The 27714-nt window shown below is 41.1% G+C and overlaps 3 protein-coding genes across 3 annotated transcripts; 2 read left to right on the top strand and 1 right to left on the bottom strand.

Annotated features, from left to right (window-relative positions):
- Nucleotides 1-128: 128 nt before the first annotated feature.
- ggnbp2 (gametogenetin binding protein 2) lies at nt 129-4379 on the top strand (the record flags this gene model as incomplete). The annotated part of the gene is made up of 9 exons (XM_019895101.1): nt 129-259; nt 1109-1222; nt 1312-1521; nt 1603-1771; nt 1873-2061; nt 2671-2977; nt 3063-3214; nt 3291-3473; nt 3543-4379. Coding segments are annotated over 9 exons (1680 nt in total), but the record flags the coding sequence as incomplete, so codon positions are not given.
- Nucleotides 4380-4649: 270 nt separating this feature from the next.
- Nucleotides 4650-20420, top strand: dhrs11a (dehydrogenase/reductase 11a). The gene is made up of 7 exons (XM_019895285.1): nt 4650-5028; nt 15165-15374; nt 16824-16918; nt 17232-17361; nt 18606-18698; nt 18777-18842; nt 18929-20420. Exons 1-7 carry the CDS (start codon nt 4897-4899, stop codon nt 18968-18970), a joined length of 768 nt encoding a protein of 255 aa, XP_019750844.1. The 5' UTR covers nt 4650-4896; the 3' UTR covers nt 18971-20420.
- A 435-nt stretch (nt 20421-20855) lies between these two features.
- LOC109531159 (sodium- and chloride-dependent GABA transporter ine) lies at nt 20856-27714 on the bottom strand. Its single transcript, XM_019895283.1, has 13 exons — nt 27168-27714; nt 26925-27059; nt 26641-26845; nt 25326-25458; nt 25119-25253; nt 24758-24861; nt 24532-24656; nt 23624-23736; nt 23390-23530; nt 23220-23319; nt 22526-22626; nt 22272-22439; nt 20856-21609 (listed from the first exon to the last, which is right to left on the bottom strand). The coding sequence occupies exons 1-13, from the start codon at nt 27292-27294 to the stop codon at nt 21484-21486; spliced, it is 1713 nt and encodes a 570-aa protein (XP_019750842.1). The 5' UTR covers nt 27295-27714; the 3' UTR covers nt 20856-21483.

Below are 27714 nucleotides of genomic sequence, written 5' to 3'. Positions count from 1 at the left end.
ACAGTCTCCATGTGAACATGTGTCCAAAAAGAATTCATTTGTTTGTTTATTAATTCAAATTCAAATTTGGGTTGTTTCGTATCTACACTACCAAAAAAATAAAATCATGTTTAATATCAGTTAGGTGACGGTTGTGTATTTATTTATTTTATTTAAACAGGTCAAAGTTGAATGATGTAATTGATGCCATTCCAAAAAGTAAAAAGAGCACCCGATGCCAGTTACACTCCTTGGACACAAATAAGCTCAGACCTGCACGGTAAGGACATTCTCTTCTCTCTGTCTCGGTGTGTGCACGTGCAAGCAAATTCCTGTGTTGCAACGTTAATAGCAGCAAATCTCTGAATAACATGGGCTTTCTATTAATCTATAAAAGATGACATACATCAAGAAGAATGATGGGGATGAGATTGGTTTGCCCTATTTTGCTATTTTACTGACGGTAATTACAATATGTGGTCCATCTACTTACTCGTATGATAATATTGAATGGGTGTTGGTGCGACCAACTGAAAAAGTTGGAATGAGCTGGATGGATGTCACTATTAAAACACAACATAATGTCCAAGCTTGTTTAATTAAAAAAAGAATACAATGAAAATGTCGTGCAACATTAATGTGTTTAACATGACATAAACTACTGGTAACGCACACACATGAAAATGGTTGCCGTTACAATGCAGTGGGTTTTTTATGCATTATATATTTTTTTAAATACGGTAAAAAAAAAAATAAAATTGTCAAAAATCTGCAATAGCCTCAAAAAAATCTGTATCGGTGGGCCCCTAATTCTAACATCCAAAATGTGTTTTCATTTCTAGTGAATGTCATTCACCCTGAATAATTGAATCACATATGTAACTTGGTGAGATCCTTTGAGCAAGAATTGACTATTGTTTCAATAATCATAATTCAATATTTCCAAGATTTTGCTACCTATTTGCTTTAGGTCAAGGTGAAATTCCAGATGAAAGCTCCTTTTAGCAATCAAGATCCAAACATGTGCTCATTCAGTCACTGCTCTCTACTCTGTGCCAGTTTTTTTTTTTTTTTTTCTTTTGAAGTATGTATTAATTTTATTTGATAATAGTGTTGTGTTCACTTCCAGGGCAAGTTGGATGGATGTGTGGGAGCGGATGTCTCAGGAGTGCAGGGCTGAAGTGTTACTCGTCGATTGTGCTTGTCTTTTAGAGACGCTGGATACACACTTGCAAAAACATGGGTAATGTTTGACTGACACCCTTTATATTCAAAATGTCACCGTCTTTATTCGGGTGTTCGTTGAAAAGACAACTCCCTTTTCTGTTTCAGGTTGTGCACTGACTGTAAGACTAAAGTCATGCGGGCATACGATATCCTGATCGGGGAAGTTGATAGCAGTGAGGAGAAGGACTATTGCGCTGCCTTGTATGAGGGATTGTGTTGCTGCCCTTGTGAGCACCACATTCAGGTGTGCTACGAGACGGACTTTATTGCTCGTCTCTTAAGCCGGGCAGAACCTGAATTTGTAGGAGCCTCTGAGTAAGTGAACGTTACTCATCTGACAACCTGTGTAATCTGTCATTTGAGCCATTTTGTGTCGTTTGGTCCTTTTAATTACAGAAGGCGACATGCCAAGACCATTGATACTGCACAGGAAGAAGTCCTGACATGTTTAGGCATTCACCTTTCTGAGCGTCTGCATAAGATTTGGCAGAAACTACGAGCGGAGGAGCAGACGTGGCAAATATTGTTCCACGTGGGCATTGATGAGTTGCGGAAAAGCTTTGAGGTACGTGCTTTGAGAGCTATTGAGTTGGTGTCCACGAAACTGACAAACTGCGCTTTGGGATTGTGGTAAAATTGCTAATACGGAGAACCATATGTCCCTAGATGGCAGTGGAGAAGATACAAGGGATCAGTAGGCTTGAGCAGTTAGTCGAGGAGCTGTCGGAGAAGGAGAGAGCAAAACAGCTTAAGCAGGAGAAAAAGAGGCAAAAGCGGAAAAATCGCCGCAGAAACAGGTGTGGCTTGGACATCTTGGATCAGGAAGCAGAGATCAAGGAAAAGGATCTTGATGAGGTAAGAGTTAAAAATGCATTGGCTGGATTTACACTGCAAGTCTGCAAGAGAACATGCGCAGGGCGGTCAAAGCAGTCTCGCACCTGTCCAAAACCCGAGATAAAAAAAAAAAAAGTAACATGATGTCAATCAGTAACAATAAAATTCAACCCACCCATATGTTAAAACAGAACAAATCATGTCAATCATGTTGGTTGCGTCAGTGGTGAGCGTATGTGTGTCAATGTATGCTTCAAACTACTGAGTGTGCACCCTTCCACCACTGAAACTCTAAGGGAAGTGGGAATGGTGTGTTCTGTTTGTAGATTAAACTTGTGTGGAAAGTAAGGAATGAGTTTAGAAATGTAGTTTGTAGATTAAACTTGTGTGGAAGGGAAGGAATGAGTTTAGAAATGTAGTGTGCGTGTTGCGCACTTAGCATCACCGTATGCACCGAGAGGGTCAGAGCAGAGGGAAAACTGCAAGATGAAGTTCCTCTTCACCATAAGTGAAGGCTTTATGCAGGACTGACTGCTTTTTTTTTTTCTTGTAAGATAAAGCAGTGTAAATTTAGCCACTTTCATGTCAAATCCTGTCTTAGAGCACCTCCATGCTTTCCCTTTGTTATAGGGGTCTCTCGAGTCTGAGGACGGTACTTGTCCTGCCTGCGATGAGGGGGAGAAAATTCCTTCTATTGCATGCAAATCCTTTAGTTGTTCAGACAAACAGGGTCAACATCCACACAAGACAACCACCAATCACCCGAAACTCACATTAACAAGTAAAGGAGGGAAACAAGTGTGTATTCTACATCCTTTTTCAATTTCTGCTGGGAGTGATTGCGGCTACTCCTCAAGCATTGAGGGCAGTCAGGGCGGGTCACGAGAAGGTTCGGATGTCGCCTGCTCCGAGGGACTCTGCAACCATGAGGAAGCAGGTCAGATATAAACCGCTTTTTGAAATCGTTAAACTGCTGCATCTGAAATCCTTTTGATCATTGTATTTCCATCATTTCTCTGAAGGTGAGTCCAATGAACACGACTGTGCTGAAGACAAAAAGGAGGAGGAGGCAACAGACAGTTGTGTTGACTGTTGGCCACACTCTGAGGATAATAAGCCTCAATGCAAGGGTAAAAAGAAGAAAAGGAAGGGAAGTGGTTTACGTCATAAACAGGTAAGTGAAATCGAATGGGTTCCAAGTGTTGGCTTGAGCCAGTGGACCAACCCAAGTATGTGAAATATGTAAACAGGGACACACATATGAAAGACACACTGTGCCACCATCCAACGTTAGCCAAACCAAAGATCTAAATTCCTCCTTGTGTGGTGAGAAGATGGCCTGTTTTGCACAACAGCTACCATGGGCATGTGGAAAGAACCTCAGCCTTGATTCCAGACCATTAGAGGCCAACAAAAGTCTAGCGGACCTCTTGGTAAGTGACAGTCCTCTAGCTGGATTTAGTGTTGTCAAATCCTTGACTCGGGTTGTTCTTTTCTTGCAGGATGATTCTGAAGTAACTTCAGATGAGGAGCATTGTCTCACGCAGGATGAAATTCAGGCATTTTTAGAAAGAAATAGTCTGTTCTACCGCAACCGTCACAAGTATCGACAGCTCCTGAAAGATAAATTTACTAACTATTGCTGCGCAAGTGACAGGAAGACGGCCTGTTGTCACCACCGGTGTGAATTAAGTGCACAAATGATACCTCAAGGAAAATCATTGTGACTACTGCAAATGCAGGTTGGATTCAGATTTACAAACTTTTTGGTTGATTCTTTGTTGATTTTTTTATTTTATTTTTTTTAATGGATGTGATTGGTGTCTGATCTGATCTCAAGTTTGCGCTTACATGATCTGACTCTGATTTCCGACCTCATACCCTTAGATTCTCATTGACCAAGCCATGTGACTTGGTGGTGCTTGTACAAGGGTTTTGGATAAGAGCACAGCGGAAACTGAAATCGATCATTGTGAGCCGTGACATGCACAGTGTGACAGGAGGGCTTTGGCTTGATGTTTTCTTAGGTGACACTTAAGCATGGTGATAAATTTTGCACTGTCCAAAAATAAATTAAAAAAATAACAAAAAGATTACGGTATATAGTGAATTAAACATTTGTTTAAAATAAGAAATGGGTTGTGACAAAACGCAGAGTGAAAATTTAATAAAGTATTTATTAATCCACATTCATTTTGTCTTGTCAATGTATTTTTTAACATTTGCACTGTTGAATTGTATGGTCTTTAACGATTTAACTTACAAATGTGATTCAATCAATTGGGGGAAATGAGTGGTGCTGTTGAAAATTGTTTCTGTTGAATAAAACTCAAATGGTATCAATGGCATCGATTAATGTTTTTGTTTAGTCTGTATTAAAAGAAACATTACCATTAATTGTGAAGTTATGATCCAGTGACCAAAAAACGCAATTATTTTCCGATGCTACGGTGGCGGAGAACAGGAATCGAGTTAGCAAGCCTGCCGCCGTTCAAAGTCGAGCAGCTTGCAGAACACTGTCCAATGCAATGTTTTTAATTCCGGTAGGTGGCGGAAGATTACTAAACCTTGAATAACGGTTGAGCCCGAGAGTCGTTGCAGAAAGTGGGCGGCGACGTGAAGCAAACATTAAACACGATCAGGGCTCATGTCATTCAGAGGAGCGCATGGATCTTCCTTCACCCAACGGTGCCACCCCGCATTTGGATGCTGCGTACTCAGGCAGTATCTTGAAACATCCTAGAAATTGAGGGCGGCGTACATTCCACCAAAATACGTCATAGTGTCTGTCGGAACCAGCCGGAACGAAAATCCTACGGTTCCTGTCCAGTGCCGGCGAGTGCTGCGTTGTTGGCGATGGAGCGGTGGAAAGGCAGAGTGGCCCTGGTGACCGGAGCTTCGGTGGGCATTGGAGCGGCTGTGACCAGGGCACTCGTCCAACAAGGCATGAGGGTGGTCGGCTGTGCCAGGAATGTCGACAAAATTGAGGTATTTCAGTAATATCGCCATCACACGCTTTTAAGGAGCATGCAAAATAGGTGCAAGTAAGTACAGTATCTAGTAACAAGCTAACGCACGTAAACCGCTTGCTAACATTAGCTTTACAAGTTGAGCGAACGTTTGGTGACTGGACATTTGATTTTTATGCATACGTATGAGGGGTAGGGGTTCAACATCACTGGCCTTTTATGCGACATTTTCAACAAATGAAACATTTCTTTAAAAATACAGTTGCAAATCTCGTAATTTCTTGTATTGCTTTTAAATCTGTGTGCACCTACTGGCCATTATGTACATATCTATCTATCTATCTATCGATCTATCGATCTATCTATCTGTCTGTCTTGTTGGTAGTTGTAGTTTGTTTACCTACAGTAGATGAGAGAATCACAATATTGGAAACACCCCAGTAAGATGCAGTCATTATGTTCTCACTGACGTTTAATGAAATGGGGTAGCAACAACCCAAGTGGCATTTGGCACCACACTTCTAATGTGTTCACGTCTTTGTGAGATCATTTTCTTTTGGACGACCTTCTTCAGTGAGGTCACAGAGCAGGGAGTTGGGCAGCTGAACACTGTGAGATATTGCTGTCCACTTCTCTCTGTGATCCCTCAAAACGGGAGATGATGTCTGTGAACTGCGTGCACCAGTAAGTGTCAGCGCAATCGATTGTGTCTTCAGGTGTCGGTAATGTCAAATTGCTTCACCACACTTTGAAATGTAATCTCAAGGTGATGCTCAGGGGACACTGTGTGAGCTGAGAGCTGTCTGGCCGCTTTGAAAAAAGCACTTTTCTTCGATTTGAAGGCAGTGGACTATGCATGGATGGAACAGTTGATTGGTGTTCAGCACATCTGTCTCACAGTTCTGAGGTTCAAATCTCAGGAAGAGCCTTCCTGTGTGGAATTTACATGTTCTCTCACCGGCACTCCCATTGGCACTTACCAAAAAAAGTATTTGGTTGTGATTTAACACTTGATAGGTGCCATGGCACTCCAGAGACCCGTCCAACTATTTTTCTTCAAGCAACTACGTAGTCAATTTTACATATCATTCCTTTCAATCTGAAAGTTAGGTGGTGAAGCTATGGAAAGTATTTTTTTTCCCAACAATTATTATACAACAGGCAAAGTTGTTTTCAACATTTAAACAGGTCATGCTGTGAAGCAAAATACTGTGATGTTTCAGATGTCAAATTCTTTTTAATCATCAAAATAAATTACTCAGGAGTATTTTCATTTAATTATAGTGTTTGGCTTCGCGACAGCGACATTCTTGCACACCCCCACCAGGCCATAAGGCATTGCACCTTCCTTATCTTGTCAGCCAATAATTAAGCCTCCCTCTGTCTCAAACTGTCTTAACTCTATCAGTGGCGCGCCACAGGTCAACTACACAAGCCGCCCTTTCATGTTCTTTTGCGGTCGTAAAATTGTAGTTTGCTCACCTGCAATTGTTGGCACCTCTTGTACTTCACCTGTCCGATTACATAACACAAGTATGGTTAGACATCTCATTATAAAAGTAATGGACAACGGCATATCTTTGGATCCTTTCATATGTCATGTTTGTATGATTATATATCTGATCATAGGGTTCCATACCGGTGGGAAATTAATTTTTCGAAAGGGCCATGCAATTGTGTTAAATTGAATGTATTTTTATAAAGCAGTAAACGGTATTCTTTTAAGAACCTGTCATTGTGTAAGCCTGGTATATTATTTTAAGTGGGGAAATAGAAAGTGAAAAATGAAAAATAAATTTTCTTCAGATATTGTAAAATAATAATAAGAAAAATACATTTCATTTATAAGCGCCTTTCAAGACACTCAAGGACACTTTACAACCAAAACAAGAATAATAAAACCACAGATAAAATTATAAATTATAAAAATGACATATCTATACATATTAACTCTAAATATTGCCCAGATGTGACACAAAAAATGAGATGCTTCCTATCTTACCTGAATGACACAATTCTCTTCATCTAATTTAGTCTGGCTTCCTTCTAAACCCACTTTTCTGGTGAAAAAGTACATTCTTGGGGATGGAGTTCCTTTTAAGCAATACCATCTAGTGGTGAACACTCGTCTTCCAACTAAATAATATTCAGGTACAGTAAACATTTATTTTCAAAAATTAATCGAGAGTCACTCTGCTTGTGGGTGTGGGTTGCCAGTTGTAACTAATTTGTAATGGATTGGGTCAACCAAACCTAACAATTAAAAAAATTGATAGTGCGAATTTAACATGGGTGTTTTTTTTTTTGTTGTTTTTTTTTTTTAAAGAATGTGCGAGGAGTACTTGGAGAAACCTGTAAGCATGAGTAAAACATGCAAATTCGACACAGGAAGGCCAGAGTTGATATTCAAACCCAGAACCTCAGAGCAGTGAAACAGATCTGCAACAGTAAAATGCTCATTTTATTTTTGAGTTTTTATACAGAAAAGTCAGAATTTAGAGTTATGGGTATTTAACGTAATACTATGTCGCGCCACAACATGCTAGGGATCACTGAGCTCCACTGGATTTAGAACCAGCATAATGAAGAGCAAGAAGAAGAGGCAGAGAAGGTCCCCTACTGAGCTGCAGCAATAATTGTCATTCCCACAGAGCAGAGAAAAAAAATGCTCGTGGTATTGTATGTTGTACTGCTTCATGTGTGATACTGTATTAAAGTAGTAGTTGTTCGTCGCGCCTGCCTGTAGTGTTTTACGTTATACTATATATTAGTATTAAGCTAGCTTTCTTAGATGAAATTACAGGAATCAATTTGGTTGACCAGCTTGGTTTTAAAATAAAATGTTTAATTTTCTTTTGTTTCACAGTAAATTAACTGGAAGCGAAGAATCTGGTCTGTATCCCCCTCTCCAGACGTGTGCTTTTGACATTTTTTGTTTTGTTTTTTGTCTTTATTCTTAATCGTAAAACATAAATGATTAACTCTTCAATGTTGTTGACAAGCAAACATGCATCCCACCTGAACAACACGCACAAGCCCGTACATGCACAGTGAGTATGACTTGCGCAATTGCCGCCATTCTTACTCGAGTCACATGTCCTCTCCTGTCAATAGTTAACTGCAGCGGTCTGTCATTGCTTCTGTCATGTACTTGTATCACCGTCAAACAAGGTCACTGCATTTCAAAGCGGAAATAATTCTTCTTGCTTTGTGCAAATAACAGCCGTTATTCTAGAGTTGGCTACGTTACAGACTGAACATCCGTACTTGTTCTGGATGAATTCTGGGTTCGAAAAGGTTGAAGAACTCAATATGATGTAATAGCAATCAATATTAGGACGAAATGAGTAATTCTTTTTGATGGCAGCTTTGTTCTTGAAACGTTGCCGATGTGAGATGTGAGACAAAAGCCAGTATTGTACACTCCCTGCTATGTAAACTGGGCTGTAGCTGAGCCAGAGCGAGCGGGGGGATGCAAGTGTCTGTCACTGAGCAATTGTTCTTCACTTCCTTTTAGTGTGTATTTCTTTCACAAGGAGAAATAAAGACGTTGTTGTTCCTTATAATATTAGAAGCGAGCAGATGGAACCATCGTGGCTGTAGATAGTGTCTGAACATTTTTGTTGCATTTATGTAATTTGGCGCAAAGTGTGGAAAGGAAAGTTTAGTCTAGCAGTTGTACAATTTGTAAGACTTTTTAGAGTAGGCGGGGGTGGGGTGAACGAGGGGATTGAGGGTTGTGGTCACCATGGGTTTTCGGCAGGAATGGGAGCGATGGGGCTGCATCCAAGTCGCAGCAATAAACTTTCACTTGAACTCTTTTGAGACCAGTGGAAGACAATTCTCTCCTCTGTGCACACAATGCATTCTCTCAGGTTTGAAAGTGGCCCAATTGATTGAATTTAAGCACTGTGAGAGCTCATGTTAGGAACAGAGTTGCAACATTGACACTTTTTTTTTTTTTTTTACTTTTGAATTCTCTTTAAATTGTCAAAGCTACCAAAATACAGCGGAACCTTTCATTTCATCCTTGGGTGGTGGTCGGCCTCTAATTTCTTCAAGTTTCAAATACATTTTTAACAAAATACGAGACTGCAAATCTAGCAAGACTTCTCCTCAATTAGCATTTAAAGGACTGCATCTGTGTGTTTTATTGTGTGTGTGTGTGTCTGTGATACAACTGCACCCGTACCTGTAACTGTAGCATGTGAAACATGGCCCCTGGTTCGAAAGATCCACCGCCCGCAATCCTTTGCAGTGTGTTAGCCAGCATAGCCCAGGAGATTATTGATAGTTTCCTTTTGTTCAGAGGGCTGATCACAACAAAACTGGTGAATAACTAGTTTTGAATTCAGGCATCAGTTAGAACTGTTCAAATATTGCATTTATTTTAAAAAGGGGGTTTGGGAACAAACAAGCTTGAAATATTGGTGTTGGTGTTGGGTGTTGTGAAAGGCGCTTCAAATAAAATGTATTATTATTATATTATTATTAAATATCTCACCATTTTTAAAAGTGAAGAGAAATTGCAATTTCGGTATTTTAGCCGGAAATATGAAGTCGATGCACAGAATTAGCTTTCGCGGGCCACGTAAAATAATGTGGTGGGCCAGATATGACCCCCGGGCCTTGAGTTTGATACCCGTGATGTAAAGGTATGGCGGGAGGATCATCATTTATTGGTAGTGGCTTTTATCAGTTGTTCGCCGTAATCTCATGAGGACAGCCGTCTAATGAGGCTGGACAGCCCTGTGACCCCTATAAATTGCCCCCCTTTCGTGTGCCACTGCTGCGCTGTCCTCTCTATGCTTATCACTTTTCGACGTTTAAGCCTTACTGATCTTGACACTCCCCGGTTGGGCCTCCCGCTATAATAGGTGGGGCGATTCTTGTCCTGTCTTGTTCTAGACACTTTATGCATGTGCACTCTTCTCATGTGTGCACTTACATTGAGGGGTGGCGCTCTGATTTGAGGAAAGATGGAAAAACTTCACTTCTCCAACCACAGCATTTGGTTCGGAGCTGGTTGTTCGTCTATGTGTGCCCTGCAATTGGCCGGCAACCGGTTCAGGGTGTACCCTCGCCGACTGCCTGAAGACAGCTGGCATAGACTCCAACATCCCCTGTGAGGATAAGCGGATCAGAAAATGGATGGGCGGATTTATTATTGTGGTTGTAGTTGGCGGTGGTGTAGAACTGCACTAATGATACTTAGAGCTGTGTGCAATATGTTGTTAAGGTGTGTGAGACGGGCAAAATAGCAAACAATTCGTACTTTTTAGAATGATGTAGTGATCTTAGAGACTGCTATGATCTAAAACCGGAAATGAATCGCGAATCAATCAAAACTAATAATGTTTTTGTGACAGAAATTCATGTTTCCTCTTTTACAACTTACATGATTTGTGGATCTACAGTATGCCGTCACCTTTGAACGTGTATCGACAGCAGAGAACAAAGGTTAGAGAATATTGTTTATCTCTAAACATGAACTGTACACGGTGAGGTTGAGATCGGTGGGATCTTGTCAAGAGTTGAGCTCCCATCAAGTAATAGTACGATCTTGATCTGGGAAGGGCGAGTCACTATATTACAAACTACTTAAGCTCTCTGCTTGAAAGTATCATCTTACATGCTGAATGATGAGGGGGCACTACTGTTGTGGGCATTGGTGATGGCAGTCAGGCCGACAATGAAAGTGTGGACAGCAGTCATCAATACTCGTGTATTTTTATTGTTCCAGTTCACAACAAATGATATGTTCAGGCACTTTCTGAATTTGTGTTACACTTGGTGTCGATCAGTTGCCACCGAAAGCCCGAATCAAAATCGCCGCGTTCTGGGTGGAGTCCCAACGGTCACCCTGAGTCATGTGGGAAAGACTCCAGCCCTCTTAGAATATCTACAGAAAATACACAGACCGTGCTATACATCGAAGAGGTCGAAATAAGCAAGTACTTCTCTCTCGCTAGAGGAAACCTTGCACAGGTTCACGACAATAACAGCAGAATTATCCCAGCCACTTGAGGAGGATGAGGCGTGTGACGCATGACCCTGCATGCGTCACATGCCTCATCCATCAGGAAGGACTTCAAGCCTCAGCATGTCTCAACTACAAACAAAAGAGGCATTTTTGTCACATGATTACCCTGTGAACATCCCAGTAAAGGCCGCTCTCATAGGTGATCCTACTGCTGACACAAAGGTTCCATATATTGCTTTGCCTCCCTTAGTTCTGATGATTTTGTTTGGGGAAACACAACCTTACCTCACTGGTTGCACCTGTCTGTTATAATGCACCTACCTCCCCTATCGCTCACATTCAGCCTGTCTATCATTGTCATATACCGTCCCTGTTACACTGCACAGCGCAGCGAGGCGCGCCTTCGTCCAACCCATATGCGCCACCGCGGCGCAAGGGCAAGACGCCATATTGTGAAGGTCGGTGGCGCACTCCATAGATACCTGCTGCACCCGAATTGAAAAATAATCAATTCAGACGGATGACGTGCTGTGACATCATCAAAAAGAAGCCACACTCTGCTCGTCTTGATGGAGCTGCAGCTCACAGACGAGCCTAAACTTCCCCAGATCAGGCCATGCCATTAGAATTGGATGTGCCTCTATTTTTCTTTTAGCTGCTGGTTGTCTCCTCCTCCTCCCTCATTCCCATTTCACATTACAGTATAGACATAGCCAAGGCTTTTTACAAATACATATTGCTGATGCGGCCTATTTAGGTCCAAACTGCTGGGGGAAAAGTACCAGGCTACTTCCTGTTTGTTCCCTTTGCAATGAGCGCCAAATATGGGAAAGCTGGTGCCGTGCTGGTGTCATCCCTGTGCCGTCCCGCACAGTACCCCGCGGCGTGCGCTGTGCCACCTCAGCGCAGTATGCTCACGCCTCCTACTCCGTAGAACAGGGGTGTCAAACTCATTTCACACGGTGGGCCACATACGGCCTCGGTAGATGTCAAGTGGGCCAGACCATTAAAATGATACAATACTTTGCTATAAATAACCAAAACAATATGTCTTTCCTTTGTTTTGGTATAAAGAAGCACAAGAACATTAGGAAAATATTGAAATTTAATGAACATATCTTTTACAAAACATTTCATGAAGCACCTTACATTTCCTTCGACAAATGTGCAATTTACTTTTATCATTCACATATATGCATTGCAACTGATCCCACTGATTGTACAAACTTTAACAAGTAATTGGTATTGAAAAATATAGTAATGGACTTTAAGATTAAACAAGATTCATAAAGAAAGCAAGTTTTAAAGCATTTACACGTGCATATAAAATCTAAATGTAATCCCTGCCGACACCTTACAAACTAAGGAGAGTGCTATTAAATGTGTAAATGTGAGAGTGCGATTGATAGCGTCTGCTGTCATGGGTCTGTCTCAGTGACAGACTGAGGCTGCTTTTGTCTTCTTCTCTGATCAAAACAGTGTCCCCTTGCGGATACTCAATGAATTGCACCTGATTAAAAATATTAATTCTGTGTCTTTAATGCATTTTTTTCACTTTTACATTATCCTGCGGGCCTGATTGAACCTACTTGCGGGCCGGTTCCGGCCCGCGGGCCGTATGTTTGACACCGATGCTTTACATAATCATCTCGCGGGCCGGATTAAACTCTTTTGCGGGCCGGATCCGGCCCGCGGGCCGTATGTTTGACACCCCTGCCGTAGAACTTCATATTCTAGTGAGGCTTCTATACGTCCTCAAAATGTCAAGTTGTTCCTTGCTCAGTCTACCGTGAGCTCCTGAGAACACCCACTTATCTTTCCCAATCTTGATGAGGCGATGCCAAGAAAAGTGCCATAAAACCACCTTGTTCAACCTTTAGACCTTTTACTTGCAGTGGATGATAATCGCTCGACTATCCACACCACTGCAAAACTCACCTTTAACCCCATTAGGTTGAGAATTAAGGCAGCACTAATGGCCTGGGCGTTAGCAACATTTGGCTCACATTTCTGAAGTCCAGGGTTTGAATCTTAGCCTTCCTGTGTGGAGTCTGCGCACATTCACAGGTTAACAGAAGACTCCTAATGATGATGAAAATCCACGATGACAGGCAAAATTTGTTTTTGTGTCTGAGTTCGATGAACCGACCAGCATGTCATTGTTATAACGTTTGGCAGAAGGTCTCCCCCTCTCAGACCTCTTCTGGAAAAATGGTGTGTAAACTCTGTTTTTAATCCCTCTGTTATCAAAAGCGAGGGCAGTTTTACTTTGTCAGCTCAAGACAAATGCAATTCCTCCACTCTCTGTTCAGACACCGCCTCTCATTATTGATCTGGCACACCACTTTCACTGTGTCTGCCTATTACACTTTTCTCTTTGCTCATGTTCTTTCCACTTCCTCTGAATGTGCTTTTTTTTTTAGATTCATAGATGCCCTTTTAACACAATATTTCTTTTATGAATTGATCAAATTTGACTTGGTCAGAAGTAGGGATAACTCTGTGCAGTGCAAACTGTGCATTTCTTACACAAATGAAAACCAGGCTGTCAAAATTAAGTGTGGTACAAAAAGAAAATAGTTTTTTTTTTTTTTTTTTTGTCGGAATAGAGCTAAGTGAATAACTGGCACATTAAAATAATCATCTGCCCATTATCTGGTATGTTATGGCACAAATCAATAAAACCATGTCACAATTAATTTGTTTGGGGGATTGGACTGTCAATTAGATATAATGCCATATTTTTTTTAATAAAATCATGGAAATGACATTTTGAAAAAAATCCAATTTATCGAATAGTTGACAAAACAATCAACAGATGGATCGGTTATTAAGTTGCAGCCCTCTAATATGCACAACAACATAATTTCCTTTGCTGTTTACATTATTACTTCTGCCTGGGTGGTAATGTTGTTCATGTTTTATGGAAATATTACTTATCCCATGGGCATTAGGAGGCTTTTGTTTCCAATTTGGCTTTGTTAGTAGTTGACACTTTCGAGTGGTCTTGTTTGTGCACTGAATTCCATTGTTACATCTGCTTTCCTTGACACTTGAAGCATCTTGCAGAGAGAATGACTCGAGACATGTTTGTGCTTTTCCGTCTTATATTTTTCATACTTGTCTTGAGAGGTGTGACACTGAACACTCCTGAAGGTATTCAGTTACACTTTGAATGGAGATGAATGATTTGTGTGTATGTGTGTGTGTGTGTGTGTGTGTGTGTGTCTGTATGCATTTTCAGGGCTGGCTGCTTATCCGTAGGACAGCATGCTCCAGTGCCATATCAGTAGGCGTGGCCAGTCTGAGGGCCAATCCTGGTTGTGGTTATACAGCTGGTTCCCCAAATTCATCGAGTCCACACACAGAGATTCACAGCCTGGGACTTCCTGTAGTTGGAGCTGGATCAAAGCTGGGTGGCTCCTCTGCTGAGTGCCTACTTTAACCTTAATAACATCATTCTCTCGCTCTCAAAAGAATTTCCTGGCCTTGTCTTCTCTCTCTCGGATGGTTTACTTGTTTTTGGCCTTCTGGAGCACAGCATCGCTTTAAGGGGGTCCACTTCCTACAGGGGGCAAAAAGATAAAAAAGGTTTCACTCTCTACAGCTGAAACAAGTATTATCAGTGTTTGAGCGTTTACACAGATCCGTTTGGCGAATGCCTTCTCTGCGGGTAATCCAGGCTCAACAGCTTAGAGACAGCAAGGAAATCTGCACACTCAAGTGCGAGATGACTTGCTCAATTATCTATATGGTGGGAAAAGTCGAAATTATCCATCAAGACAATACTGGACTTTTTTTTCCTTTTTTTTTTTAATGGTGTGTGCCAAGTGACATCACCATGAAGCTGGTTGGCAATGCCCACATGAACCATTGACCTTTGACCTAAACTTATATGGAGCAGGTTAAGCCCACTGTGCTAGACAGACAGATGACCTGGTTGATTTACTGTAGCTTCCCAAGCGAGGTATCACGCCATCATTGCTTTCTCACATCCAGTTTTGCTTCAATTGCAGTTTGAAATTGAGCTTAACATGAAAACCTATAAAACGCTGCAACGTCGCTTTGAGTTTGCTCGATAATGGTTCAGCCTGACTTCAAAGGTTTTTAAAGGTTAGCCTTGTCTCTGATCCAATGTCGTTTTGATTTGTGTGTTTTTTTTTTTTTTATAGAAGCTCGCGGCAGAATGTCAGAGCGCAGGATACAGCGGCACACTGATCCCCTACAAGTGTGACCTGTCTAACGAGGAGGAGATCCTCTCCATGTTTTCAGCCATCAAAACGCTCCACAAGGGTGTTGACGTGTGCATCAACAACGCCGGGCTGGCCCACAATGAACCCCTGCTCAGTGGGAAAACAGAAGGCTGGAGGAATATGATCGATGTGGGTAATCTGCATCGCACATGCACACAAACACATTAATGCTTGCGCTAAAACAAGATGGAGGAACATTCTGAAGACATTTAGAAAAGGACGCTTGTTTGCATGATTGACTTTAGTGGGTGTACCATTTGAGCACAGAAGCAGGAAGCAATAAAAGTTGTCCGCTGCGGAGTACGTTTTTTTACACGTAAGGAGTTGAAGCGTTAAAGCGTAAATCCGTCGATAAAATGGGGATCCTTGGCTTTGCTCAAACACAGTAGCCCACCCCTCACAGAAAATCTCCTTTTGGCTCTGGGGAGTAAACCTGGCAAGAGCAGAGCCCCACTCATGAAAGCCAGCACCATTTCTCTTGTTAGACCCAACTATTCTGATTCACTGAGCTCTTGACCACGAAGGACCCCGTGCTCTACAGTTTCCAGGGTCCAGCATTGGGAACGCTCGTCCATCTGTTGTCATGGCAGCCCAAATGACCGTGCTGTGCCAGTGTATTATATTTAGCCCGTGTTTAATCTGCATGCTGACCCGATTTGGTCACCTTGCCCAAGCTTGCTTCACTGTGGAATTTAACCTTGCGTCCATCAGTTTCGCTACAGAAGCAGCTTAGACACACAAGCAGGGTGCAAAGGGCAAGTTGTGATGGGCCAACATGGATAGCCAGGATAAAAGCATTTACTGGCCCTCTTAAATACACTAATATACACTTAAATACACTAATTGTACACTCTTTGTAATCATTAGTAGGACCATGCAACACACGAGTGGAATGACTATCCATCCATCCATCCATTTTCCGATCCGCTTATCCTCACAAGGGTCGCGGAGGGTGCTGGAGCCAATCCCAGCTGTCTTCGGGCAGTAGGCGGGGGGACACCCAGAACCGGTACACAGAGACGAACAACTATCCGCACCCGCACTCACACTAGGGACAATTTAGAGTGTTCAATCAGCCTGCCATGCATGTTTTTGGATTGTGGGAGGAAACCTGAGCACCCGGAGAAAACCCACGCAGGCCCGGGGAGAACATGCAAACTTCACACAGGCCGGAGCTGGAATTGAACCCGGTACCTATGCACTGTGAGGTCAACGCGCTAACCACTGGACCACCGGGCCGCCCTTGAATGACTAGTGGTTGTAATTATTTTTCTTCATTACTGTCTTCCACTACTGTATTACATTTCCGTGCAGCGGAAGAAGGTCTCGCGTGCTCTAGTAGGGCAACCAAGTTACTTGCGAGGCGAAACTGTGCACTCGTTGACAATTGCGCACTAGTAGTGCCTGTGGCGAAGCGCTACAATCATAGGTGTCAAACTCCGGTCCTCGAGGGCCATCTTCCTGCATGCTTTCCATCTCGTCCTTTTGCATCACACCTGATTAAAATGATTAGCTCATCAGCAATCTCTGCAGAAGCCTTATAGCTATCTTTGATGAAGTTCTTTTTATGATCTGCAGGTGAATGTCCTAGCATTGTCCATCTGCACCCGGGAGGCTTACAAATCAATGAAGGAGAGGAATGTAGATGACGGTCACATCATCAATATCAACAGGTACAGTAAGTTGGGATAAGCACTTCTCTCTCTCAGTTCTGAGGTTCATGGTTTGAATCTTGGCTTCGGCCAAGATTATTATGCAAAAAAAAAAAAAAACTAAACTTACAATTCCCAAACGACTGTTTGACATGTTTGGTTTGAATTATTTCATTCATTTTTGTTAACTACAATAACATTGCCCAGCGGTTTGCCCACCGGACCACCGTGCAAAGTTCAGAAGTGTCACTACATCTGCAGTATTGAATCTTTTATTGAGTGTTTGGTTATTTTCAACTTGTACTGTATGTTCCTCTTCCTGTCCCTGTTACAGTATGAGCGGGCATCGATTGGTCCCAAGTGCTGACAAGCATTTCTACTCTGCCACCAAATATGCGGTGACCGCTCTGACTGAGGGAATAAGGCAAGAACTAAGGGAAGCAAACACCCACATCAGAGCCACTGTGAGTGTGTTATGCGTGTCATATGGCGATGAAATAAGAGTTGCAAATTGGTGTCTCTTTTTCCACCCGTGTCCGTGTTAACTGCAAATTGGCGGAATTTTCATAGAGGCATGTCTACACTTAGCGTTTACACTGTCGCTTACCTAAACTATTTTAGAAGTGTAAGAGCTATGTGGGAAAATTTGCTTTTACAAAGATAATAATTGCACTTTGTAAGTTTGACTGACACTAGATGTATTACAAAATCATGTTTATCATTGTAGTTGTAATTAGTGGTGTTGTGTTAGTGTAGCTGTTTTTTTTTTTTTTTTTTGCCCCGCAGGCTTCACCAAATTAAGGTTGCGGTAGACAAAATATCAATCAGAGAGATTTGGCAGTGAGTAGTTTTTGCAGACCACAAGTCACTGTTGAATATGGAACTTGATCACATTTTGTGCTTTTATAGCATTATTTAGATTTCTTCATGAGCCAAAAAAAAAAAAAGTCGCACTTTCTGTGAATAGTATGATCAGGCTTTCACTTGTACATTACATCAAGTATGAGAAGATGCCTGATGGAATACAAAAAAATTAAAACAGTTCTCGGGGTCTTAATAACATACCTAAGGATCGATATTATCAATATTTTTCAGCCGACAGACGTGTCGCAGACAAACATACTATCTCATAGCCGATTTTGAGTTGTCTTGTTGCGTCATAGCCCAAGAACTGTGACATGGTCAGCGACGCTATGTGTTTGCTCTATTTTTACTGGTTAGCACCACACAAAAGCCATGCAAGCCTTTAGAGAATTCAGCCCTCGGTATACTACATAAATATACATTAATACTTGTATGCTGACGTACGTGGGGGGGGGGGGGTCTGTGAAAGACAATAAAAGCATTTAAACACTTGGGAGGCAGCAGTTTAGTGTGTACAGTACCGTATGTGGCGCATTACTAAAAATAAAAAAAACTCAGGCCCTCACTTGAAAGTGGCCTCGGATCTCCAGCACAGCTGGTCATATCGTTGGCAGAGCAATTCGGCGGGGAGTGGTTATTATGTAAATTGGAGCTGGTACATGACAGCAGGGCGGAAGTACAGACTGACTGGCTCACAGATCCATTTTTAGAACTACAGTACGCAAATAAACAGCACACTTGGGAGGGCAAGCACTCCACAGGCCTGACTAGTTCTATACGATCCATAGAAAGTCAACCAAGCTTTTCTTAGTCTTCAATTTATTTTCTTTTCCCTTTTATGTAGTGTATATCACCTGGGATAGTGGAGACTGAATTTGCATTCCGACACCATAACAATGACCCAGAGAAAGCAGCTGCTGTATACGAGAGTATTAAAGTAAGCAACAACTCTCTTTTACATTTGAAATAGTAGTACGAGTACTTTAACTTTTTTTTTTCCCTCTCGAATGTGCAGTGTTTAAAAGCAGACGACATTGCAAACGCGGTCACATTTGTCCTCAGTGCCCCTCCTCATGTCCAGGTAATGTCCTTTCATGTACTTTTGCTTTATCATCCATATTTTACGGGGTGGATCGCGTTGTTGACGTGTTGTCATTTTGCCCGCAGATTGGAGATATTCAGATGAGGCCAGTCGAGCAGGTGTCCTAGCAGTGAAACGGTAGCAAGACCTGCAGGAGGAGCCCAAAATTCAGCAGCCACGGTGACTCATTAGCGACCTCTGCTGAGTGCGGGTGGAAGTTGGGTTGAAGTAATAAATCGGCTACATTGGTTTTGGGTGTGGAGGAACTCGAGGAGTCAAGGAGGCTTGGAGGTCAGGGTGTGGACTAAAACCACGGTGAAAATACTACTGAATGCAGCCACCGTTTGTTTGTTCACGGAGTCGACTCCCAAGTATAACAGGAGTCCATGCTGCGCTGTGTGGACATTCATATGACCATAACTTTGCAAGAAGACTATGCTATTTGACTGCACATTTTTTTTTCATATTACATATCTATTTAAAATTAAATGGAAATGGTAATTGTGTATCGATATTAATTATTTTTTATTATTTTTATAATTATGTTGACCTCCTGATTGATGATAGGCAGATCTGCTGTCATAGAAAAATAACCCTAGAGTGTACTGTGGTGTTTTCACTTTATTTATCTATTTAGCATTCTGTAAGACCTGGCACCTGTACTTACAATGTCGACATATTCACTTAATTTTTGATTTAAATCTGTCCACTTTTTGCTCCTACGTGTGGAGTCAAAAAAGAAGAAAATATACATAGTAATAATGCATGTGCAATTCCTGCAATCGGACGTTGGATACCGTAATTTCTCGAGTATAATGCGCATAGCAAGTACACCCAACATTGCCCTCTCATAGCTGGATTTTCCTTGTACCTGTGTATAATATTGTTGGTATCCATGTTCAAAGAATGAAGTGCAGTATTATCCGCACAGTTGGAGCAACCAGTCGTGCACGTGGTAGAACTCCAGTAGAGTACTCGTGCATGAGAACTCACATTCCTAAAATGAGTCGTTGGTGGTATATGTTGGCCTCGTTTCGCCGGCTGGTGTTGTGCTGCGTGGCAGGTGGGAGAAGTTGCAACATTCGCTAGTTTTTGCAGTGTTGCAAGAAGTTTCCAAAGCGAAATGTTCAGAGGAAGCCAATTGGGGGACATTGTTGTATTGGAAAGTAGGCAGAATATATCAGATGAACAGGAAGAGAGCATTAGCTTCACTCAGCGAGTATCTTGGCAGACACGTAACACGTTCATCCGTGATATGGAAGCCGAACCAGTTCTTTGGAAGGTTAACAATTTATTTGATCAATTTTTTTGTATAGACATTTGTAACATTAGACATACAATAACATATAATTTTGGAATTAAATTACACCTTTCCCCCCCACAATCCTTTGGTACCAGTATACATCTACGCAATATGACTTTTTTTTTTTGTTTTCCATTTTCCTTGTATCTATTTATTGTACTGACCATGGATTTTTTGAATGACATTTTTTGAATTTAAAAAATGGGATTATACTCAAGAAATTATGGTAACTTCTGTCCTGCACTTTGAATTAAATAATTGCTCATGAGTTATTTCAAGGCACAATCCACAGATGGCATATGGAACTATGTACAGTAGGTGTGTGTGTGTGTATATATATATATGTATGTATGTGTATGTGTGTGTATGCAAACTTATATATATATATAATGTATGTGTCTGTGTGTATGTATATGTACACACACACACACACACACACAAAGTACCTTTTGTCATTTCAGTAGGAAATTATTAAACACTTCTGTTGCCTGCCTATATGTAAACTAGCAAAGAGGACAGTGTCAATGCCTACACTGTATAAGACTTAATTGTACTCTGTCCATGTAAAGGAAAACCTATTGCACGTCAAAGTGTTTTTATTACGCTTTACATGCCATAAGAGAAGCATGACCTGTGTATCTGATAACAGATGTATCACTTTAATCAGAAACATTGCATTTGACCTAATAAACGAGTCACCCACACTGAAATTGTCCTTGGTGGTTTATTTAGCATTCTAGAAGGGATGTAACACAATATGAAAGTTTGGGTAACGCTTCATAATCAGTACACACTAATCAGTATTCGTTAAGCATTAGTAAATACTTAACTCATTATTTATAAAGCATGTTTAAAAAAAGTCTAGTTATTTTTACTAACTACATACGAATGATTATTCATGTCAGAAAAATGCTTTATAAATGATTAACTCAGTATTTACTTAATGCTGATCAGTATGTACATATTATAAAGTGTTACCAAAGTTTCTGCTCACAAAAATGTCTGCTGTAGAACTGATTTTTGTCATTTGAAATACTATCATCGTTGCATTCGAATGCTATAGTTAAATACAAATACAGTACAGTAAAACTACAGTATTTACAACTCATTCCTGCTGTTGCATGTGACATTATAACTCTTGAGTTCAAGGTAGTAAAACGTTTGAGCCATCACATTTGGTGTATTATGCATCAGCATAGAGCAGCAGTGTTTAACACCGAGAGTGCACGCAATGAAAATAATTGACACTGATTTGCTCAACACAAAACAATAACCTGACCATTGCCACTCCACAAAGCAAAAAGATCCCTTTAGCCGGCCGGCCTCATTCGGCAGGTTTTATTGTAGACGGATGCTGTTGCAGATTGCGGTCACGGTTGGGTTTCTATCACTTCCTCCCCTTTCATAGTACGGCATTTTGGACTTTTCATTCAGGGCGTATGGTGTGATGGACAACTTGAGTTTCTGTGGAGGAATGGGGGAAATGTACCAACATGTTGATGACATGACGTTTTACATCGTATACTGTACAGCACTGTGCAAAGGTCATAGGCCACCACTACCTTTGTTGTTTGAATGATCAGTCGGAATCAGTAATGTACAGACTACAGTTAGATGGAGTTTTTTTTAAAATAAAACACGGTGAGCATTTGATCTGGAAAATCACATAAAAGGAGTTTATTGTAACTGATTACCGTACTTAAAAAATATATACAGTACTTATTTAAAATTGTGGCATTTAATTCTATCTTTGGCCAGAAGGTGGCAGCACATGTTTGTCTTAAATGGTGTCAATTTAAAAAAGACAAAACGGAGAGTTTTAGTAAACTCGCCTTTATTTTTTGCTGAGATTCGGAAGAGATTATTGAATGGCTCCATCCTCTATCACCCTGCGTGTTACGCCTACAGAAAGCAATGGCTCTGAGTTCACTTTATAATGTACATCTTTGGGCATGATTATTGATGTATATTGTGAAATATAATTTGTTTTTTTTTGTTTTTTATGTGTATGCATTATTTTAAAGTGTATTTAAAGAAAGTGCCATATATGCTAGAAAAACATGCCTCGGGAAGATTTAAATGTTTCTATGTGGGTTTGCTGTATGCTGCAAATATTTTGACATCACCTGCACAAAGGAGCCAGGAAGCACCCACAAAGTGTGAATGGTTGCCAGCGGAATCCAAATGATGGAGGCCAGTGCAATGACCCAGCCAAGCCCTTGAGCCCAGGGAGGGAAGACGTAGCCTTCGTAGCGAGCTGGTTTGAACTGGATAATGGAAAAAATGAGGATAACCTGCCCCCACCCCACCCCCAGAAAAGAACCCCATTGAGTATAGGTCGTATTCCAGAGTGACATGGTACAACAGCCTGCTGACTTACAGTGATCAGAAAAGGGGCGATGATTTGCCAACACAGTCTGAAGAAGATGCTGGGCCTTTTCCCCGTCATCTCTTCCAGGTTGTCGGATAATCGATTCACACCTAAACACAACAACAGACAGCTAAATACAAGAACGGACACTGAAACATACAAGTTCACTCCCTAAAAACATACAGGAATGACATAATTTAAGAGAACCACACAATTTTTGTCACGCTCCATCAATTGAATGGCCCACTGTACTGCTCGTTCTGGTGGGCCTTCCTTGGCCACCTGCGGGCAGTATAAAACAGATATACTGTTCATTGAGATGTCTCAACTCCTCTCAGCTCATTAGTGCGGCACTAATTAGTCCTTACTTATTAGTCGTTCTTTGTAAAATGTAATGAATAAATCACAGCGAGTACTATCATTTTGTCTGTCTACATGTTATGGCACCACCAAATGGATGCAATTAAACGTTAGCATTAAGCTAGCAGACTGAGACGCTAATATATGTGGTTGAAACTACAAAATACAAGGTGTTGAGTTGTGTTGAGTTTGGCAGTAAACTTCAGCTGGGAGTCACAAACAGGTTGAAAACTTTTTGAAGAAAAAAATTTGGTGCTTAATTTCAAGTGAGTTGAGTTCAGATTGCATAGTTTCATTAAACCCACTTTTCCTTTTGAAAAGAACAAACAGCTGAGCTACTCACCATAAAGCCAGCAAATGCCTATCACCTCAAAAAATGCAAGGAACATGATGGACACGATGGCAGTGTAATGATCCATCAGCTGGAAAACATAAATCCCCGCCTGCAAAGATATTCATTCTCTATAAACTGTAATCATACATTTAGCAGCTGTAGGAAAGGACATGTTTTACCCGCGTCACATTCGGGATTCCAAGAAGACACGCGATTCCACAAACTGCAAGAACTAACAGCTCTTTCTTCTTGAAGAACTTCAGCAGACGCTGATTGGATTGATCCATCAGACTGGTCACCATCACTTCAACCATGGCAAACTGGCCAAGTGGAAAGAAAACATTGACTGATGGCTATTTATTTATTTTTTTTTCACCTGTATTATTTAGAGTAGGGTGTGATTTCGTCTATACCTCGCTGTCAATTCCGAGGAAAAGCAGCATGGAGAAGAACAACACGGCCCACAGTTGAGGTAGTGGCATACTGGTAAAGGCTTGTGGATAAACAACATATACAAGTCCTGGACCTAGATAACATATAAATGTGCTTATCAAAATAATGTACATTCATCAGTGGCGTGTTGTCAGGACCTTTAAAGTCTTCTCTGATGGCCCAAACACTGTCAGAAGCATTGACCGATACATTTACAACTTACATCAAATGGTAAGAATTTATTTCCAATCGTCTTGTGTCATGGCTGCTCAATTTCCAGCTGTTTTTGTTTGTTGCTGTTGGGGTTTTTTTTTGTGTGTGTGTAATCAGATTTTAGCTTCAATATGTCACCATGTTAATGTAATTTGCCCAAGGGCTTCAGAATATCAACGACAGTCATGCGGGGAAAATGTGTCTTCATTTTAAAAGTCACAAAACAAGGCCTACTGGCTGAGCTTGTGATGTTGGTATTTTTCTGTCGCTGGATTGCATGGTTCAACTCAGTAACTGATTTTCTGGGGGGGCACTTTAATAGCAAAATGTATGTATGAGTGGCAGTTATTGATCAATATTGCTTGTGAACAGCTACCTCTATACTGTAGTGTAAATGTTTGGAGGTGACGTATTGGAAGATAAAAGTAACTGTGCTTTAGTAATAATGGTATTTATCCAGACGCAAAATGTTTATGTCTTTTCATGAATTTCAGCATAGGGTTTTGTGTTGTTTTTTTTTGGTACATTATTTAGCAACATAATGGTGTTATTAAAAGGTGAATTAGGCCACTTAAAATACCCACTGAAGGGGCACGTCTCAACCTTACAAACACCCTCCATTGAAATTAACACTTTAGACACTTTTTGTGAATGCTGGATTCGTTTCCTTACTTACCATCCACAGCCAACTGGGCCACCGGAATGCCCTGCAGATGAGACATGTAGCCAAAAGCCGAGAATATGACAAATCCTGACAGAATACTGGTGAGGGAGTTGACGATGGATATCGTCAGTGTGTCCCTGTGTGAAAAGAGAGAAGGCATCTTTGTACTGCATCTGTTCCAAATGTCACATGGGGGGGAGGGGGGGGGGCTAATGGGGATGGCAGGTGGCGCTTTTACTTCATAATGTTGTTGTTGAAAGTGTTATAGCTGGCCATGGCCATGAGGAAACCGAATCCTATACCGATGGAGTTGAAGATCTGGGCTGCAGCGTTCACCCAAACCTGCAAGCAGACAGAGCGATACACCAAAAATGTATTGGTTCATCACGAACTTGTATGGATATCTGTTTGAGCTTTTCTTCAATATGCTTAAAGCCTTCCACATACTATGGGATTTTCTTAACTCTGCTTTCTTTGTACAGCACTATGAAAAAAAAATGCTGGGAAAAAAAGTGCTGTGCATAAATAAAAATCAAGTTTAAAAGTCAACAATAACAACAACAACAACAAAATAATAATAATAAATGTGTCTTTCTCACTTCCACTGAGAGGAGCTTGTCCCATTCTGGCACAATGAAGAAGGTTATACCCTGAATTGCCCCAGGAAGCTGCACATTATTGACCAGCAGGGCAATGAGGATAACATATGGGAGCAACGCTGTGAGGTACACCACCTGTACACAAAACCAAGAAAGTATTGAAAGAAGAGTTGTTATTCACCTCGCATCGGTGTCACGTCCGCTCACTTTGCCTGTGGATTTGGTCCCCTTGAAGATGCAAAGATAGATGAGGATCCAAGCCAGCACGAGGATAAGGAAAAGGTCCCACCGTATCTCTGCGGCGTCCTCGATTCCCCCCGTTTGCTGCAGCATCTTATATCTTCATAGAAAAATGCATGTCAACAACTTGGATGTAAAACCAATGGAGGGCGGCATGGACTGAGGTAATGTGCTCACTTCTGTTTGCGGCAGTGAAAACCTGCCAGCAGACATTATGGGTCGCCACAGGAAGTCAATAAAACTGATTTTTTTTTTTAATTTATAAATTAATCTCCAAAGTTAACTTTGACAACCCTAATATACATGTATATATACATCCATGTGGATTATATTTATAAAATTGCATGTAAATTGCCCCCACGTGGCACCAGAATAAGCATTACAATGTCTATTTGACTAAAACAAAAATAAAACATTTTTAGTCTTCAGATTGTATTTAATTGTATCATTACTGTTCAGTATGTATTTATAACGTACAATATCACAGAGTGCAATTTTCTTACTAAAATTCCAATTGAATTTTAAGGGGTAAGAATAGATGAATGCCTTTTCAATGAGGAACAGATGATTCTTAATTTTGTTTTGAATTACGGGAGGAGCCACAAGAAAAAAAAAATCTCATATCTCAAGACTGTATTGGAAATCACGTGATCCTTTTTGTTGGTTGTTTTTATGATCTATCCTCTTGATTATTGATTGATGTATTTATTTTTGCAGGGCATGGGGGTGCAGGATTCAGCGATACACTGTCCAAACTGTGCATGCATGCATGCAAAGAGATGTCTAATATTTACGAGTGGCTGTAACTTTAACTTCAGAGTTTTGACCCCTCCTATCATTTTCACTGATATCATTCACATGGTGCACGTGATAAGCTTACACTGTTCTCCACGCTGTAAACGCTTTCCTTTGTAACTTTTGCCGTTTTGAGCATTTATTTGGATGTTCTTGATGTTGTTCTAGGATTCAATCCAATGCTTGAGTAAAATGATTCAGGCGCACAACTAAAACGTCTGTGCTGTCCAACAAAGTGCATAACTTTGTTCCACTTCTACTACTCTTTGACATTTCTGCACACTAATAGGACATCTTTGAAATACTAGTAGGACAACTACATGTTATTTGTGAGGCTACAAGTGCCCATTTTGGTGCCCTCTAATCGGGCCTCGTTGCTATTGCAGCACAGTAGTTTACTATTCAGGTAAATTTGTGTACTGGCAGGTCAAAAATTGTAAGAATATTGAATAAATGCTCAAACGACTTCCCACCCCGAAAAACATACTTGAAGAATTCCTGGCTGGCCGGAGACGAGTAGCTGCCATTTGTGGCCTGATCTGTACAGTTCGGAGTGTTCCACGTGTTGTTGCAACCCTGCCAGGGAAGCGGCACTTGGAAGGAGCTGAACAGATAGTACAGGGCCCAAGTAATGACCACGTTGTAGTACGTGCACATGATGAAGGAAATGGCCACGGATGCTATTCCGACACCTGTGCGACAGGAATATGGATTCAGTTAAAACAGTACCACTGCCATCTCTCATGGAAAGCATGTGATAGCCTATCATACCTTTTAAAAGTGGGCATAGTTGAGCAAGAGCATGGATAGGTCCTCTTTTTGTATATTGTCCAATCGTTAACTCCATATGGAGCAGAGGGATCCCCAACACAACCAGCATAAGAAAGTATGGTACCAGAAATGCACCTGCGGGGGAATGATTTTAATTCACACTTTGGGGAAAATGAACCTGCATTGAAATCAATTAAAGATCACTTACAGATAGTACAGAGTATGTCTTAGTCATTTGCTCACCTCCTCCACTCCTGAAGCAGAGGTAAGGGAACCTCCAAATGTTGCCAAGCCCCACGGCGGAGCCAATGCCCGCCAAGGTGAACTCGATCTGGCTGCTCCATGTCGGTCTGCTCTCTTGCTTGTCCATGCTTGCTACCACTGTCCAAGCGGTTGCTCTTCTGGGCCCTCACTCCATAGAAGAGAGGCAGGTAGTTTACGTGATGCTGGTTGACGTCACTTTTTATTGTTCTTAATGATTAGCAGAAGGCCTACTATATAAATCCAGTCAGTGGCTTGGGAAGAGTTTAATGTTTAATGCCGTCGCAAGCTTTGAATCATTCAACCATCACACTTCCATTTTCATTTTGTTTATCCTCACAATCATGCTGTATCTATTTCTTTCTATTTTCAATTTTTTTTTCTTGTTCTCCCATGGAAAACATGATTCCAAACTGAATTATATGATTTTTGTTGATAGCTAGCTAGATTCTGTCACTTTTTGATGCCAACATATTTAGCCTACATTTGATATAGTTCCGATTTTTATATTTTATACAGTATATGATAT

The sequence above is a fragment of the Hippocampus comes genome, unplaced genomic scaffold, assembly GCF_001891065.2.
Source record: "Hippocampus comes isolate QL1 unplaced genomic scaffold, H_comes_QL1_v1.1 scaffold177, whole genome shotgun sequence".
Lineage (NCBI taxonomy): Eukaryota > Metazoa > Chordata > Actinopteri > Syngnathiformes > Syngnathidae > Hippocampus > Hippocampus comes.
This window is presented reverse-complemented; position numbering and strand designations above follow the sequence as displayed.